General features: G+C 45.6%; 1 protein-coding gene and 1 long non-coding RNA gene across 4 annotated transcripts in view; one reads left to right on the top strand and one right to left on the bottom strand.

Moving 5' to 3' along the window:
* Window positions 1–13,515, bottom strand: part of RNF20 (ring finger protein 20) — a 36,879-nt gene extending 23,364 nt beyond the window's left edge. The window contains exons 1-10 of one of the 2 annotated variants that reach the window (XM_053295903.1): window positions 13,360–13,515; window positions 12,047–12,216; window positions 10,686–10,853; window positions 10,460–10,607; window positions 10,132–10,314; window positions 9,258–9,376; window positions 4,161–4,307; window positions 2,844–2,921; window positions 2,259–2,378; window positions 301–480 (exon numbers count right to left, since the gene is read on the bottom strand). In XM_053295903.1, the coding sequence (XP_053151878.1) occupies window positions 301–480; window positions 2,259–2,378; window positions 2,844–2,921; window positions 4,161–4,307; window positions 9,258–9,376; window positions 10,132–10,314; window positions 10,460–10,607; window positions 10,686–10,853; window positions 12,047–12,175 (1,272 nt within the window). In that variant the 5' untranslated portion in view covers window positions 12,176–12,216; window positions 13,360–13,515. Of the gene's footprint in view, window positions 1–300; window positions 481–2,258; window positions 2,379–2,843; window positions 2,922–4,160; window positions 4,308–9,257; window positions 9,377–10,131; window positions 10,315–10,459; window positions 10,608–10,685; window positions 10,854–12,046; window positions 12,217–13,020; window positions 13,330–13,359 lie in introns of those variants that run through there. The other variant, XM_053295906.1, reaches the window with a different exon arrangement.
* Window positions 13,516–14,391: 876 nt separating this feature from the next.
* The window catches only part of LOC128344893 (uncharacterized), an 8,857-nt gene continuing 4,277 nt past the window's right edge, over window positions 14,392–18,971 (top strand). The window contains exons 1-2 of one of the 2 annotated variants that reach the window (XR_008316112.1): window positions 14,392–15,090; window positions 16,752–16,891. This is a non-coding gene — a long non-coding RNA (uncharacterized LOC128344893). The remainder of the gene's footprint in view (window positions 15,091–16,751; window positions 16,892–18,971) is intronic. The other variant, XR_008316111.1, reaches the window with a different exon arrangement.

The raw sequence follows: 18,971 nt of genomic DNA, 5'->3' as shown, positions 1-18,971 counted from the left end.
ATAGTCTGGGAAACATACCAGCGGGGATTTGAACCGGCAACCTCTGGCTTGCTAATCAAGTCATTTCCCCGCTGCGCCATCTGATGCTAAATACTGTATCTCAGGGTTTCTTAACCTTGGGCCCCCAAATGTTGTTGGACTACAACTCCCATCATCCCCAGACACGGTCTTTGTGGCTGAGGATGATGGGAGTCATAGTCCAACAACATCTGGAGGCCCAAAGTTAAGAAACCCTGCTGTATCTCATAGTACATGAAGCTTCACCCTCACGAGTCCAAGTAAGGGGCAGGAAGCAGTTACCTCAATGAGCTCCACCTGGCGCTGGTGGGTGCTGCGGGTGCCGTGAAGCAGAGTGCGGGCTTCATCCAAATGCGATTTCAGCTGAAGGCTCTCGTTATACAGGACCGAGAACTGGGACTGCATGCAGCGGTATTCTGGGGTCTCCTTCACCACCTCCTCCACTGCCCGTCTCAGATCCACCTGGCCGGAGCCACAGAACAAAGGGAAAGAAAAGGCTGCCATGTTACATCTGTTCCGAGAACAAAAGCAGGACCTCAAAGCAAAGCACATAGGAGGGAAGGCACCCCAAAGTTGAAGGCAATGCTTAGGGATCACCCCTCCTCTCATAACAACAAAGACGACACTCAAAAGACTCAAGGGACATCTGAGACGCAAGCAAAGACCATCTCACAGAAAAGCCTGGACACCTGCTCTGAAGAGAAAACCCAAAAAGGTCTTCGAAGTTCCAAGTGAACTGAGCTGAAATAGGTCTTCAGACATCCATCCAACGGAGAACTCTTGCATTGTTCCAGGTCCAGTTCTATCTCCCTCACAACAGCATGGACCAGAAGAATGGCCCAAGGCTGTGCTCCATCCCTACTTTGGCAAAACATGACTCCAGTTTCAAGAAAACTTGTAGAAGTTAATCAAGGGCAGAGAGGTTTAATATATTTGTTGTATTCAGGATCAAAGTCCCCAAGCAGAAGACAATCAATCAAAACCCATACCAGTGGCAATGAGGAAGTGACTAGGACCACACTTGCATGTATTTTTAGGCAAAAGCTATGAATTATATGCATGGGAGCCCTTCATAAAATCCTATGGGCAAGAGTATGGAACAGGGCTGTGGGGCGAGGGTGCATTATGCAAGAACCTTGCTGAAGCTAAGTGGGTCTTGTAAGTGCCTGAATGGAAGACTGAATGAGAATCCGGTGTGTGTCAACTTAAATTCAGTGATGGGGAAAGGGCGAGATATAAAATTGTAATAAACAGTACAATGTATTCTGTACTTGGAAACTGGCTCCAGCAGAATAAATATATCAGTTTGCCCTCAGATATAAGGCAGACCAGAGAAATTCCAAATATCTGCAGCTTTTTTAACCAGCCACAAGATGGCAGCATTATCCTGAGAACTGCTAGAGGGCTGCAACTAAAGTTTGCTATCAAGCTGAAATAATGAGAGCAAAATTAAGAACTCAGATCCTCATGAATTTTTATGTTCAGACAACCAACCTGGGGCTTTATTAAGTCAAGAGAATAAGCCAAGGGAGCCAAGTTTGCACAGAACCCACTCAAGTCCCAGACATGGCCTACTCCAATAAACCCCCAAATCATGTGCTGCTGGATTGGATTTTTTAAAAATAAGACAATACATAAACATGAATAGTGTTTACAATAACAGTTAACAGTGTTAATAGTAACAGTTTTACTATTAAGAAATAGATTTGATGATTAAAGCCTATTAAGAGCCCCAAGTGCCCACCTATGGAGGAGGCTGCCTGTTTTGTGCCTTTGCGATTTGCTGCTGCCTTTCTTCCTTCCAATCAGCAAGAGAGGATTGGAAGTAAGATAGAAACCTTTGGATCCCTCAGTTAAGACAGGATCATTCCCTCAGTCATGGTACAAAGAAACCTGCCCTCAAAAGGAGGCCTGTCTGCACATTTCAGATTTATAGCTCACCTGTTCTGCAAACCAAGGCAGCTTGCAACTTTATAGAAAGAACAACAACACGTAATCAATCATACAAGGCGTTCCTGCTTGGGGCTTGGCCTCCTAATCACACAAGGCACATTCAGAATAGCAACTCGGCATGGGAAAGCACAGGAGGTGAGCTCCTCCAAGGGAACTCGAGCCTTCCTCTTGCACATTCCCAAAAGAAACCTTTGCAGGGGTGAGGGTGAAATGTGCCTCCAGTTTTTAAAACAACTCCATTGTTTAAACAAGCATTCCTCTCCTATGAGAAAGAGACCAGCTCCTACCTTTAACTTGTCGTTCTGTGTTGTCACTTCCTCGAGATCCTGACGCAGCTTCTCCAGTTCACTCAAGCGGTTTTGAGCAAGCTCCTTGTTCTCCTCAAGTTCTGCGTTCATCTCTTCAAACTAGCAAGGAAAGGCAAAACGGAACCCCCAAATTCAAAGGCAACCTTTGCCGATCTCACAGCTGCGTCTCAGCCTCCTATAAAGACACTGACCCAGCTCAGACAACCCAACAGCCGTGGAATGCACCCCAAAAGACCATCAAGCCTGCACACTCCCTCTCTCACTGGAATCCTGGTTAGCAAAACGACAGCTCCGCCTGCTGTCTGAACCCTGGAGTTATGACTGACAAATCAGGATATGAAACCAATAATTGATCTGAGTCTCATATTCTTATCTGTAAGCTACAACGTACAGATTTAGACACCACACAGAGCTGTGGTTTAGCCCAGATTCCTCTATCACGGCTCTGTGCACAAACTGAGGAAGAAAGGGGAGAGCATATGGGCTCAGCACTCATTCAGCCTGCATTCCCAATTCAACCATGGTTTGCTGGATCACCTGAACCAGGGCAATTTCAAGAATTACCTTGCGAGAGTTGATAGTGATTGTGCCCCCATATAGACTGCTTCCTGCTCCATAAACTTTGTATCCTTTAGAATTTACCTACAAAGAAAATAGAAGAGATAAGTTTTGTTTTGTTTACAAAACTTAAGCAGAAGTTATATTTTGTAAACATGAAAGGTTTTGTTTACAAAAGTCAAGCAGCTTTTTCTTTATTGCTATAAATAGAGCGTAATTATGCAGTACATGTTCACAAAAGTACAAACTGTTTAGAAAGGCTGAGGGTTTTTAAATTGTTATTCTTGTCCATTCCTGGCATGCGGTCCAGTTTTAGTGAGTTTAGTGATAAGTGGCTGGTCAGCACTGTCACCAGTTTTAGCATGCACGAAACCCAAATGCCTGTGGTACTACATAGAGTCAAGGAATTGCTCTTCTCTTGATTAGCTTGGCTATAAGAGAACTGCAAGCACTCCATGCTTATAAAGAAGAGGGGGAAAGAAATCCTCAGTGGCACAAGTCAAATTCTGAAACTTACATATATTACACAAATAGAATGCACAGACTTTTCCCCCCTTAGACACAATTCATTCTGCAATTTTTTGCCATTATGCAGCAGTTATCCCAGTTTCGCTGCCTATGCAGAAGCATCAGGGAGGTGTACAGGACACACAAGTCCCAACTTACCCCCACCCACTGGATATCTTAATTCAGCTACCTCTTTAGCTTCAAAGATTTCATAAGGGCTAAAAACCTATTTTAAAATATAGATATGCTGAGCTTCTCACATGCTGATTTTTATGCCAAGTCCCATATTCTGTGCTTTTCCTGAAGAATCACAGAACACACACTGCCCTGGTTATAGGCATAATCTGTCCTCTAAGCAAATACATTTTCAAGACCTTATCCAGCCCCACATATTGTAACTCAAAATTCCAACCTTCCAGAAGATTCCAAAGTGATGCAGTCTTAGATCATCTGGATCTGATCTGAGATCTCCCACACAGCAGCCATATTACATTTCCCCCCTCAGTTTTGTTACATTCAACATTTTAATCTTAATCTTGTTACATTCAACATTTTAATCTTACCACACACACCCCCCCCATTTTCCACCTGTTCTCTTTTCTGCCTCTGATGAATCTCTCCTTAGCCGTCAATTTGTTTTATGATTTTTACTGAATTGTTGCATTTTATGGATACTGTGTGTCGCTTTGGAGATTCTCATCAAAAATGGGATACAAAACTAAAAATGAAATTTAAAAAAACAACCTAGCTTACTGCATTTCTCTTTCTTCCAAGATGTTAAATATTCCCGGGAGTTGTGTCAACCCTAGTACTTACTCGTTCTAGGACGTCTGCCAGATGCCGGTTGAGCCGCTGTTCCCGCTTGCGAATTTTGTCGATGTCCCATTGCAGGTCATCAATCATAGTCTCCAGCACAGAAACGCGGGACTCCGCTGTCTCGACTTTCCCTTGCAGTTTGGAAAACTACAGTAAAGAGAATGAGAGCAAAAACTAAATATGAAAGTGGACGGATGCAAGAACTAGCAAGAATGACTGCCTAGATCGGATTTTCAAGCAGATTTTAAAAGAAACATATATTCCACATTTCACACTGTAAAGCACCTTACATTAAAAAAAATTAAATAGATAACTAACACAGGCAAAGGGACACCTTTTAAAGTAGGGGCACTCTTATATTGAGCAGTGGGAGAACAACTATCTCTGTTCAAACCAGTATACCTAGTGTCGCCTTTGTGTTTTCCTTTTAAATTGTGAACCCTTCTGAGACAAATGGCCATGTTCTCATTCTTTCTGCTATATAAAGCTACCTTGAAAACATTTTGTTGGTGTTGAAAAACAGTATATAAACAATAACCACCATATTCCCCATCACTACACAAATAGTTTTAGAAGTGTGAACTGGGAAACCTCACATCCTGTACTGTTCTGTTGCAAGCATGTACACATGCGTGTTGCACTTGAACAAAGATGGAACCAGACTGCTGGCGCTTAAAGTCAAAAAGGTTGCAGAGCAGCTTTTAAAATGATGCCTGGGGAATAGCCGACAGGAGCTGGGCAGTAAAGTGTGAGGGTGCAATAGATTCAGATAAAACAGAAGGGGACAGAGCAGAACCACATAAAGAACAGACAGAAGGCTGAGTCCAAAGAAAGATAGCATACACCAGGTAAGAGATTCAGTGTATAGGTGCTTATATGCCAATGCCAGAAGCCTCTGAGCCAAGATGGGTGAGCTGGAGTGCTTGGTTGTTAACACAGAAATAGATATAGCGGGCATAACAGAAACATGGTGAAACGGCGAGAACCAGTGGGACACTATCCCTGGATATAAACTCTATAGAAAGGACAGGGAGGGGCGCCTTGGAGGTGGAGTAGCACAATATGTTAGAGAAGGGATAGAATCTAACAAGGTAGAAAACCTAGGTGGACCGGAGTGCTCCACAGAAACCCTGTGGGTGACAATACAAGGCCTGAAAGCGAACGTGCTACTGGGGACGTGGTGTCGCCCTCCGGATCAAAATGCTGACCGTGATTGGGAATTGCAAGAGGAAATCAGGGAGGCGTCAAGGAGAGGCAGGGCAGTAATAATGGGTGACTTCAATTACCCACACATAGACTGGATAAATTCACAGTCAAGTCATGACAAAGAGGTCAAATTTCTAGATACACAGAATGACTGTGCCCAGAAGAGTTTTTCTTGGAACCAACCAAAGAGAAGGCGACCTTGGACTTAATCCTGAGTGGCACCCAGGACCTGGTGTGGGATGTCAGTGTCATTGACCCTTTAGGGAACAGTAACCATAGTGTGATTAAATTCAGCATAGATGCGGGGAGAGAATCACCAAGGAAGTCTAACACAGACACTTTGAATCTCAGAAGAGAAAACTTCTCCAAAATGAGGAATATGGTGAAAAGAAAGCTGAAAGGGAAAATCAGGAGAGTCACTTCGCTCCGGAGTGCATGGAGTTGACTCAAAACCACAATGCTAGAAGCCCAGTTAGATTGTATACCCAAAAGGAGGAGAGGTACCACTAAGTCCAGGAGGATGCCAGCATGGCTAACGGGTACCGTCAAGGAAGCCATAAAAGGGAAGAAGACTTCCTTCCGAAATTGGAAGGCCTGTCCAAATGAAGAGAGCAGAAAGGAACACAAACTCTGGCAAAAGAAATGCAAAGTGACAATAAGGGAGGTGCAAAGAGAGTTTGAGGAGCATTTAGCTAAAAGTATCAAGGGGAATAACAAAAACTTCTTCAAATACATCGGATGCAGGAAACTGACCAGAGAAGCGGTTGGACCATTAGACAAGGAGGGAGTGAAAGGGATTATTAAGGAGGATATGGAGGTTACAGAGAAGCTAAATGAGTTCTTTGTGTCCCTCTTCACGGCAGAGGATACTGAGCATATACCTGTTCCTGAAACAGGCTTTTTAGGATGAAGGCTAAAGAACTGAGTCAGATAGAAGTGACAAGAGATGATGTTCTAAACTGTCTGGAAAAACTGAAGACTAGCAAATCGTCAGGGCCAGATGGCATCCATCCAAGAGTCCTCAAAGAACTCAAATGCGAAATTGTTGGCCTCCTTGCTAAAATATATAACTTATCCCTGAAATCAGGCTCTGTACCAAAAAACAGGAAAGTCTGTCACTCAAAAAGAAATGGATGGTGCAATCAGACACTGATGGACCTTGACCTTGGAGCTCAGCTTGTATCTCTTCGGAAGTTGTCCTTGGCTTTTTGTCTACCATTCTCACTATTCTTCTGCCCATTCTGGGGTCAATTTTCCTCTTGCGGCTGCCTCCAGGGAGGTTGGCTACAGTCCCATGGACCTTGAACTTCTTAATAATATTTGCAGCTGTTGTCACAGGAACATCAAACTGCTTGGAGATGGACTTATAGCCTTTGCCTTTAACATGCTTGTCTATAATCTTCTTTCTCATCTCCTCAGACAACTCTCTCCTTTGCTGTCTCTGGTCCATGTTCATTGTGGGACACACGATGATACCAATCAGCAGAGTGACTACTTTTCTCCATTTCAATAGGCTGAATGATTGCAGGATTGGAGACATGTAAGATACTAATTAAAGAAAACAGTTAATTTGAAAAATCACTCTAATCCAATTATTTATGATCTTTTCTAGGGGTACCAACAAATGTGTCCAGGCCACTTTAGAATATCTTTGTAGAATAAGCAATACTTTATCTCTTTTCACACATGCTTTGCTTTACTTGATAACGTATCAAAGGCATGCAGGTATACATGGGACAATTGCTTTTCGTTTAATCGCTTTTCAGGAGGCATAAAACACTTTTTCAATGAGCTGTAAGGGTATCAACAAATTTGTCCATGTGTGTATCTAGACTTCCAAAAAGCTTTCAACAAAGTTCCTCACCATAGACTCCTGAGAAAACTTAGTAGACATGGGTTAATGGAACAAGTACATGTGTAGATTGCTAACTGGTTGAAAGTCAGGAAACAGAGGGTAGGTATAAATGGAGAGTTTTCACAATGGAGGGAAGTAAGAAGTGGGGTCCCCCAGGGATCTGTACTGGGACTGGTGCTTTTTAATTGATTCATAAATGAACTAGAAGTAGGGGTAAGGAGTGAGGTGGCCAAATTTGCAGATGATACCAAACTCTTTTGGGTAGCGAAATCCAAAATGGATTGTGAGAAACTCCAAAAGGATCTCTCCAAACTGGGGGAGTGAGCGACAAAATGGCAAATGCGGTTCAATGTTGGCAAGTGTAAAGTGATGCACATTGGGATGAAAAACCCCAACTTCAAGTACACACTGATGGGATCTGAGCGGAGGGTGACTGACCAGGAGAGGGATCTTGGGTCGTAGTGGAGAACTCGTTGAAAGCGTCTACTCAATGTGCGGCTGCTGTGAAAAAGGCCAATTCCATGCTAGGGATCATTAGGAAGGGGATTGAAAATAAAACTGCTAATATTATAATGCCCTTATACAAAACTATAGTGTGGCCACACCTGGAGTACTGCATACAATTCTGGTCACCACATCCAAAAAAGGACATTGTAGAACTGGGGAAAGGTGCAGAAGAAGGCAACCAAGATGATCAGGGGCCTAGAGCACCTTCCTTATGAGGCAAAGCTACAACACCTGGGGCTATTTAGTTTAGAAAAAAAAGATGACTGCAGGGAGACATGATAGAGGTCTATAAAATCATACATGGTGTGGAGAAAGTGGACAGAGAGAAATTCTTCTCCCTCTCACATAACACTAGAACCAGGGGTCATCCCATGAAATTGATTGCAGGGAAGTCTAGGACCAGCAAACGGTAGTACATTTTCACACAACACAAAATCAACTTGTGGAATTCTCTGCCACAAGATGTAGTGACAGCCAACAACCTGGATGGCTTTAAGAGGGGTTTGGATAACTTCATGGAGGAGAGGTCTATCAACGGCTACTAGCTGGAGGGCTAGAGGCCACCTCCAGCCTCAAAGGCAGGATGCCTCTGAGTACCAGTTTGCAGGAGAGTATCAGCAGAGACACGGCATGCCCTCAATCCTGCCTGTAAGCTTCCAGCAGCATCTGGTGGGCCACTGTGTGAAACAGGACGCTGGACTAGATGGACCTTGGGCGTGATCCAGCAGGGCTGTTCTTAAGCACACACTCACAAAAAGCACACCGATTCACACAGCTCAGTGGAACAATTGTGTGAGAGTGGTACCTCCCCCACTTGTCTTTCTATAAACATCCCAGACTATCCCTAGTCCAACTGTACCAGCTCCCTTTCTCTTTTAAAGAGCATCCTCTTCCAGTCTCTCCTGAAGCAGCTATTCTGCAGAGGCCCAGATTCCAAAAACCTAACAAGCGGACGTACTAACACTATTTCAATTAAGCAGTCAGTCCGTCCATCCATTTACTGCAGTCCATAGACCAGAAGCATCATGAAGACAAGGATGAGGATGATAGCGTATCCCATAGGCAGTCATCCAGATCTCACCTTCTTTCACACCCACCACTATTTCCTCTTCCATTCTGAGGACCTTCTGTTTTGTTTTGACTCCAAATCAGCAACCAAGGCATGCACAATTCATTCCCTCTCAGCCTCGGTATTTACACCCTACCTTCCTTCACAGAAACAACATGCGCAAACAACCACTGAATCTCCGTTGAGAAAGTTGGGATACAAATGCAATGAAAATTGCCATTTAAAATGGCCATGAAACTGCATTGTCTATTTGCAAGTTACTCTGCTGCCATTACACACATTTCAAACCATCACCATCTTCTGCTTTTCCCAGTGTCTCAAGTTACTGAACCACTTCAGTGCAAATGCCCCAATTAAACACTTCTCCCGCAACCTCTATGGCAGTGGTGGCAACAAATGCAACCTCACAATATTGATTTTTTTGGCCACACTGCTTCAGAGCATTTCCCCTTCCTTGTACCTCTTGAGACATGGTGCGATGCTTTTCCTGCAGCAAGTCGGCAAGTTCCTGCAGCCTCCTGTTCTCACTACCAAGATAAGAATTCAACTCCTGAACAGCCTCCTCCATCAGAGAGACGTCTAAAAGAAGAGGGGATTTGGGACACTACTGTAAAATACAGCTGAAACCAGAAGTGAGGGCTGTATATAATCTGCACAAAACTCAGTACTGACCACACAACTTAGCCTTCTTAGAATCTCTGTTTTGACAAGTGTCTAGCCCTTAGGACTTTAGTGAGAGACTTTGAAATGTGTGAGCAATGCCTAGTCATCTCTCAAAAGTCACTTTCAAACGCCCAGAGTTCAGGACTTCAGTGTCCTACATAGCTCCATCCTGCCCAAATTTCAAGGGAGAGGGTGGCTCAAACCTCACTAAGGTTGCAAGCAGGGAAGAACAAATGGCTTGCTTTGGGGGCGGGGGGGGGCACAGGTGGCAATTGAACCCCTGACGAAAATACTGGTTGGGGATGGCTGCGATGAAGCTTCTATGACCTTGGCATTTGCCTTATCTCCTACTATGAGAATTCTAGGTATATTTTTATCTATCATATTTTTATACCGCCTGATATGTACATCTCTAGTCCATACTTATTTCAGGTACAACATCACAAGTAACCCAAGATCCATTTTTTCTGACAGCTTCTATTAACTATACAGCCGAACTGCATAATTTATTTGCTAGGCCAACTTCAAAATAAAGAGATCAGCAATGAAAATAGTCCAAAGGTGTTACCTGCTGTATCTCAGGTTAAACTCTTAACTTACACATTAACCACCTGGTGTGGAATGTGGTACATCCCAAACTGTGCTGGAGGAGCGTTTGGTATATGCCATACCTCCGCTGTTCAGCTTCTGGGACAGTACATCCACTCTCTCCTGCAGTTTGTCATACATGGTTACAATCTGAGTGACCGCACGGCGGGAAGACTCCACACGTTCCTGCAACTGCGATTCCATCTCCTCACTGGTGCTGCTGGCCAGGGTAGCCAGGAAGGAAAATGCAGGTTCAAACCGCTCCCCTAAAAAAAAAAGAGCAAGAAAATGGCCGTGTAAACCCAAAGGGGCAATCCTTCTCTTGGAGTGCATATACCCAAGTGATTGTCAAGCTACATTACAGGAGAAAGCATAAACCAGCCACAAAGCAGTCAGAATCACAAGCTTCACCTCGCTCCCTCTCGTCTTTACGCTCCTGGTTGCTGTCCGAGTCTGGTTCTGGTTCTGGCACCACCAGGGCTTTACGCTCCGACAAGAGGTCCCCAAGGCCTTGGTCCAAGTCATAGCGTTTCAAAATGATGCGGATGTTCTCATCAAACTGAAAGAGGGGAAATCCACACTTAATTCTGAGATGGTGAACAAAAATAAGGGCAGGAGAGGGGAAGAGGGAGCAAACCTGGCTCCAGTAGCGATTGACAATCAGCAGTGAGGCGTCATCGGTGGCCTGCCTCCGCTCCAGCTTCTCAATGTGCTCTCGCAGCTCATCCTCAATTGCCTGCCGCTGGTCCAGCATCTCTGCCAGCTTTCGGTTCTTGGTCTGCAGGGTGCGAATGTCCAGTTCTTCCTGAAATCACACCCAATACTACTTATTACAATACAGGAATGTCTCAGGCCTAGTTCAGGCAGAAAACCTGTGTCTGGGCAACACTACTTCAGACTGCAGGTGAGGGATCATGTGACTGGAGGCTCCGCGTCACCCCCGTAAAACTTTGTTTTTGTATGGAGGAGCATCTTATCAAGTGAGCCCCCACCTGCAGCCCAGAAACAGGGTTACCAGCTCAGCAAGGGCTAGAAAACAGACCTCCCAACTGGCTGATGGAGATTATCCCAGGTAGCGAAGAATGCGCTATATTATTGTATATAATTATAATTATTGTATATTATTGTATATAATTATACAATATTCTGAGGTTAGAATTAATTCAGCTTTATTCATTACTACAATAAAGTGTCCAGTTATCACTGGTTCGTCTGGTGGTGACTCAGAGACGGGCCTTCTCTGTAGCTGCTCCTGGGCTGTGGAATGCACTCCCAGCAGAAATCCGCAATTTGAATTCTTTACTGGCCTTCAGGATTGCCCTTAAAACTTATCTGTTTGGCCTGGCCTTCCAGGGTTTTTAAATATAGTTATAATTGGTTTTAATGGTGTAACCTGGTTTTCAGGGTTTTTTAGTTGTTGTGATTGTTTAATTACTGTTTTAGGATGTTTTAATTGTTAATTGTAGGGATGTGCATGGACCGGTCCGGAGGCCATTCTAAAGACCTCCGGACCGGTCTAGACAAGGGGCCAGTTTGGCGCTGGCGGGTGTACTTACCCCATCCACCACTTTTCCCCTGCCGGTGCGCCTGTTTTTTAAAGCATTTTTAAAACACCCGGTTCCTCGGCAAAAGGCTTCATAAAGCCTGAGTGCGTGTATGCACATCGCAGATGTGATTCGCAGTCAGCTTTTTAAAATGCTTTTAAAAACCCTAAATGCTTTTAAAAACAGGTGCGTCGGGAGGGGAAAAGCGGCGGGAGGGGTAAGTACACCCTCCCCCGCCCTTAAAGAGCCCCCCTACCCAGTGCCGTCCGCAGAGGAGCAGTTCCGTGCACACCTCTAGTTAACTGTTGTTTTATACTGTTTTATTATTTCTGTTTTAATTGTTAACTGGTTTTAATGGTTTTAATTGTAAACCGCCCTGAGCCATTTTGGAAGGGCGTTATAAAATCAAATCAAATCAAATCAATAAATAGGACAGCACAAAAGAAATACAAACCGTTGAGGAGACACCACCAAGCTTAATGGTCTCCACAGTGGTCCCCGAGTCCTCAACTCCCGCCTTCTTCTCTGGAGGCCCAGAGGGGCTGGATTCTGCAGCCACTCGTTTATTCCCAATCCCAGACATGGTGGCTACAGACTGGAGAGTCCCACTTCTCCAAGTTTTTCCTGAGAGAGAGAGAAAGTTTATAAAATGCCATTATTTTGCTTTTCTATCTCATTCCATAAGTAGGAGTCTAACCAGCAGCAAAAAAACCCAAAAACCGCAGTAAACATACTACTACTACTCTTCGGCCGTTGTTTCTCATTGCATCTCAAACTTGCAATCTCTTGGGTCCAGGACAAAGCAACTCTTTCAAATCTTAATGTGTGTGGGGGTGTTTTTTTAAAAAGAGCTGTCATCAAATCTGCAACATACACTCTGAATGAAGCAGATCAGATCAGGAATAACGGCAGCTTCCTGGCCTGTTTAGATAACATACAACCAGACTAATCACCCCACAGGGTTGTTGTGCAGATACACACAACCATGTACAGCATCCTGAGTTCCTCAGAGGAAAAGCAGGATATAAATGTAAAAAAATAAACAACAACAACAACACAAACAGGCAACAGGAACACAGAGAGGAAAGGCAAAGGACAAAAATATAGCCTGGCTGACAAAGCACACTACAAGACAGGGAACAGAATTTCTTTTCCCTGGACAGAGGGGTGTAGACATGAAGGGCAGGGGGAAACCTGGGTGTCCTTGTTCTATTATACACCAATGGCACTGAGTACACAGGTCCTAGAACTGAATGCTGGATGGAGGACTTGTTGGACTAAGACACAGAGGAACACATAACATCTAACAAGATGAAAAACCAGACCACGGCCAAGAAACGTGGAAGAGCTGTTTGGGCCTTCCTGAAGGCTGGAGGGTGGTGACCTCTCCTGCCTCCCTTTATCCCCCTCTGCTTTTCCCCTCCTTACCTCCTCAGGGAAAAGCAGCAGGTGTTTCTCAAAACAAAGCTTCGTGTTTAGGGGCACTCTACCGTCCTTTTGAAATCCAAAAGCGGGCAATGGTCACCCAACCACCACGCTGAGCCTACAGTCCAAGCGGCTGTCACCCTCAAGCGCTGCTCTCTACCAGCCCCACAGACTCGCCCTCCTTCTCCCCTCTCGCCCATCGCACACCCACTGAGCCCCATTGATTGATTCCGACACCGAGCTCCCCCACCCTCCCTTTCCTCAGGGTTGATGATCCACCCCACGAAAAAGCACCAGACCCCTAAGGCCGCCTCCCCACCTCCTCCACTCCAGAACACTCACCAGCCACCGAGCTGAGCCTACGGCGGCCCACCGTGGCCCCCGCAGGAAACAATCATTGGGCGACGGGAAGCTTCACCAATCCGGTTTGTTTTCCCTTCCGCTTCAGAGAGCTGCATCCGCCCCTAAGCAAGATGGCTGCCGCGCGAGCATCGCAGACTCATACAAGGCTAGAGTGACATTATCCACTTCCGAGCGCGGCTTCAGTTCTTCACTTGACGTTTTGCCAGGGGCCAAAGAGCGCGGAATTAACTATGAGACAATTGGAAGACTGGAGTGGTGGGGGCGGGGGAGGGGGTTGAAGCTGGCCGATGCCCGGCCCATCCAACCCAGCAGCGATGGAAAGTGGGGAGGGTAGCAAGCCTGAGGTTCAAGCAAGCTGCATATAGTCTGGGCTTGGTTTGTTTTAAAATGTGTTTGCGTGTGTCGAAGGCGGGGAGGAGAGCTAGTCTGCCTTGGTTTGCATTTGGATGGGTGACTTCTTCATGTGAGTGCTGTAAAATAGGCAGATGTTGACCCATAATGCCTGACTATTAGCCACAGTGGCTGGGGATTACGGGAACTGTAGTCTGAATCCAGCTGGAGGTACAAAGTTGAGTACCCCAGGGCAAGCAAATTTTGGCACACCACCAGCTGTTTTTGAACTACGATCATCCTCAGCCATAATAAACTGTGGGTAGGGATGATGGGAGCTGTCGTTTAAAAACAGCTGGCGTGCTAAAGTTTGCCTAACCCTGTGCTTAGGGGATGGGACTAGGGATGTGCAGAAGTGAGAACGGTTCTTTTGTGGGTTGCGTGGTGGGTAGAACCCATCATGTCCCACCACCCAACCCACTTTGGTGTACCTTGGGGTGACCCATTGGGAACAACGGGGTGTTTCAAATTCCCCCCTGTTCTCTATGGCCCGAAGGAACACTCTAAATTTTCGCGTTTGTTCTATTGAAACAGCCAGGATCTGCCGCTGTTTCCACGAAAAGTTTCAGCTATCTCCAGGTAGGACAAGATTGATTGATTGATTGATTGATTGATTAATAGAACAAGATTTTTTTTATTGAACCAACAAACTACCAAAGCATACAGTACGCTACCAGGTAGGGCTGGGAAAGATCTTGGAGAGCCGCTGCCAGTAGGAGTAGACAATACTGAGCTAAATGGACTAATGGTCCGACTCTGTATAAGGCAGCTTCCTATGTTCCTAAAGTAGATAGCGGACAGTGGCAGCGCTGAGAGAGGGGGGAGTAACCTTTTCATTGCGGGACCGTTTTGGCGATCAGAGAGAGCCGGCTCAAAGGAGCCCTGGCCATATTGGCAAAAAAGGGGACATCCTAGGTTTGGGGGCAGCAGGCGCCTCGGATGCTCTCCGTCCCCCAGGCAGCCGCCTGCCGCCTGCACTGCCGTCGCCGCTGCAGTGAGCGCCTGGGCACCCCCACGGGGATGCCCTCAGCCTGCCCTGAGAGGAGAGCTGCCTGCCCTGCCTCCCGCTGCAGTGAGCAGCCACTCCTGCCTCTCCAGTCTGCTTCTTTCAGCCCCCACCCCATACTGCACCTACATGTGGGCATCCCGTCACACAGCCGGGCTGAGGCGCGCGAAAAGGGAGGAGAGGAGAAGGCGCGAGAGAGCCGAGTTGAAGAAGCCCGGCACCTCCACGACGAAGGAGCCAGCGAGGCACATCACGGACCTGCTGCCGCTTCCTGGCCTGATTTCGTTGCAATAAAATTGTTGAGACAAAACGGGGTGAGAGAGACCTTTATTACAACAACCTTTTAATCCTTCGATCAAACAGGTGAACGATGGGGTGGGTGAGGTGAGTCAGGTGACTGACTGAGACTTGCAAAAGTGCTCCCCAGGACGCCATTCTTCCGTCTCTTTCCTTCCCTCTGCTCCCAAAGCTTTTTAAAAACTTGATTTTTGTTTTCAATTTTATGTTATGTGTTAGGGGAGGGGGATAATTGCAATGCTGCTCATGCATGCCTGGCAGTTTAGTTTGCAACAGTGGGGGTGGGGAGCAGCAGCAGCAACAAAGAACTATCCACACAGTTTTAGAAATGTGTGTACCTGTCTGTGTTTCTTTTCTGGCTGTCTGGCTTCAATCTCCGGAGATGGAACACACACGTTTTCCTCCTCACTTCAAAATATTTTAATGCAAACTATAAGAAGAGTAGTTAAACTTCTCCTTGCTAGAAGAAGTCTGTACTTAAAGCTGGAAATATTTCTTTTCACACTACAGAGATTACTTGATTCCGTTCTGCAGTGGTGTGTGTGTGTGTGTGTGTGTATATATATATAGAGAGAGAGAGAGCGTGTGTGTATATATATGTATATAGAGAGAGATGGATCTATCTATCTATCTATATCTCCACTTCTCTCTCATATATATATATATATATAGAGAGAGAGAGAGAGAGAGAGAGAGAGAGCCATCTTATTTGTTATTTCTCTTTGTAAACCGCCCTGAGCCATTTTTGGAAGGGTGGTATGTTAGAGACCAACCTATTTTATATACTAGCTAATGAGCATATTTAGTATATAGATCAGGCCTGGTCTGTAACAGGTATAGAAATCGAATTATTATTATTATTACACACACACACACAAAGAGAGGTGTGTGTGTGTGTATGAGAGTTGTGTGTGTACATCTGTGGAGAGTGGGGTGTGTGTGTGTGTATATATATATGGGGGGGTATGTATAGAGAGAGAGTTGCGTGTGTGTGTCATTTCACCATAACAGCTTTCCTCCCTTTCACCTTATTGCATGAGGCACAATAAAGTAAAGTGTGCCGTTGAGTCGTGGGAGGACATCTAGCAGGTCCAATACGGAAACTGCAGAAGCGAGTCTAAAGCCACCAAGCTCCAAGTTCTCAATCTCATTATCTCTCACTCAGTTGTGTCATCCTAAAGTAAAGTGTGCCGTTGAGTTGGTGTTGACTCCTGGTGACCACAGAACCATTTGGTTGTCTTTGGTAGAATACAGGAGGGGTTCACCATTGCCATCTCTCACGCAGTATGAGATGATGCCTTTCAGCATCTTCCTATATCGCTGCTACCCGATATAGATGTTTCCTATAGTCTGGGAAACATACCAGCCGGCAACCTCTGGCTTGCTAGTCAAGTCATTTCCTTGCTGCGCCATTAGGTGGCTCAATATTGCACTACTATCACTGCATCAAGGCATCACTTTTAAAGCAAACACATGTACAGTCATTTACACAAAAACATGTGCATGTGGTCACAGATAGCTGTGCACAAGTACAGCGTAGAGGTCCCATTCCCATGAGAAAGTGCCTCTGTAAACCCTTCTTCCCAGCATAGCCACAGCCACATGGAAGCATTGCCAGGTAACTTCAGCATGGCTGATGTATCAGGCTTTCACAATTTCTTTTAATTTGCATTGCCAGAGCCAGCCAGGCAGCGTGGGAAGGAGTGGAGGAGAAGGCGCAAAGGAGCAGATTTCTTCACACACAGCTTGGCCCACTGGCCAAAGCTGTTCAAACATTTTATTGAAGTTAACCCCTTGTCCCCTGACCAAACAGGTGAGGTGAGTGAGACAAATGCAAAAATGTGCTCCACATGCATAGGGAAATGTGACTTTGTTTTGAAGGAGGACACCATTCTACCCTCATTGAATAAACAGTATCAAACTGCTAGTATCTCACCATACATACAAACAAAATAACTCCTCCCACCCTTCTATTGTGCATTTGGTAATCCAAGAAATTAGCAACACAATGATCCTCTCCAATGCTTTTTAAAAAACTTTTAATTTTTTTAATTACTGTTTTATGTTATATGTGGGGAGAAGATCTGTTATTACAGTACTCATGCCTAGGGAAGTGCAACGGAACCTGGTTTGGCAGGGCGTGGTTTGAAGGTGGGAGGGATATCTTTAAGGGCGGGGGAGGGTGCACTTACCCCCCACCCCACGGCACTCGCTTAAAAACCGGTCCGGTGGGGCAGCAGCACACCTCCCTGCCGCCCTGTCCTCTCCTTGGACTGGAAGTAGCCCGTGCGCATGCATGCACATGTCACGCTTGCACACATTGAGCATGCGCACATGGGTTACTTCTGGTCCAAGGAGCGGGCAGGATGGCAGGGAAGTACACTACCACCCCGCCGGACCAGTTTTTAAGCGAGTGCTGGCAGGGGGGTAAGTGCACCTTCCCCCGGCCTTTAAGTTACCCTCCCCCCCCACTTCTGGACCGCCCAGTGTTTGAACCTGTTCGGAGGCCCATAAAAGGCCTCCACAGTTTGTGCACATCCCTACTCATGCCAGGCTAGTTTGCAACAGCCATGGGTGGTGGGGGAAGCTGCAAACTGTCCTTTCCCCCACTTGGTGTTCTTCTTAAGGATCCAAATCAGAAATGATTTTGTAAGAATATAATAGGGTAATTTAAATGTTTTATTTATGTTTGCAAACAGAAATAACATTTGTTATAACATGTTCAGAAATTCAGGTTTTCCTCCTCACTTCAAAATACTTTAGTGTAAACTGTTCATATAACTCTTAGAAGAGCAATTACACTTTTCACTGGAAGAAGTCTGTGCTTCAAGCTGCAAAGCTTTATTTTAGGATTACAGAATTTACGTGTGTGTGTGTGTGTGTATAGAGCAGGCTTGCACAACATAAGGCCTGGGGGCCAGATTCAGCCTGGAGGGACTATTTTACTGGCCCCCAGGTATCCTGCAGCCAATACAGGAGCTGGAAACTGCCTTATAGTACCATCCTATGCATGTTTTCTCAGAAATATGTTCCATGGTGTACCCGGTGAGTCTTATTCTCATGTAAGCATGCCTAGGATTGCAGCTTGAAAACAATTAGGGAGAGGAGAGGAGTTAGCATTTTTGGGGGGCTGGCTTACACTCCAGGGTCCCCACTGACTGAACTGGTACAGGATTTCTGTCCACTATTTCTTGTTTAAAACTATGGGTCCATTGACAGAGGGAATAGATCCACAAGTAACTAATAATATTGATAATTTTAATGTAATAATGTGCTAAAAATTGACCTCGGCCCTTGCACACAAAGTTGTGGATGGTTCCGGCCCACCAGGGCATTTGAGTTATGCAGCCCTGGTATAGAGGGAGGGAGGGGGAAAGAGAGAGTGTGGGGTGTGTGTGGGGGGGGGGAGAGAGAGAGTATACACACACACACACACACACTCTCTCTCTCTCTCTCACACTATACGGCAAATACAGCCATACTGCACCAGCCAGTGTGGTGTAGTGCTTAGAGTGCTGGACTAGGATGGGGAGACCCGAGTTCAAATCCCCATTCAGCCATGAAACTAGCTGGGTGACTCTGGGCCAGTCACTTCTCTCTCAGCCTAACCTACTTCACAGGGTTATTGTGAGGAGAAACTTGTATGTAGTCCACTGCTCTGGGCTCCTTGGAGGAAGAGCGGGATATTAAATGTAAATGTAAATAATAATATATACCACTTTCCAACAATATTTCCAAAAGCAGTTTACATAGAGATAGATAAATAAAATGGCCCCCTGTCCCCAAAGGGCTCACACTCTGAGAAACATAAGATAGACACCAGCAACAGCCACTGGAGGTGTGCTATGCTGGGGATGGATAGGGACACTTGCTCTCCTCCTGCTGCTAAATATAGAGA

This window comes from Hemicordylus capensis, chromosome 2 (genome assembly GCF_027244095.1).
Source record: "Hemicordylus capensis ecotype Gifberg chromosome 2, rHemCap1.1.pri, whole genome shotgun sequence".
In the NCBI taxonomy this organism is placed as follows: domain Eukaryota; kingdom Metazoa; phylum Chordata; class Lepidosauria; order Squamata; family Cordylidae; genus Hemicordylus; species Hemicordylus capensis.
The sequence above is the reverse complement of the archived record's forward strand: the minus strand, read 5'-3'. Positions and strand labels throughout refer to the sequence as shown.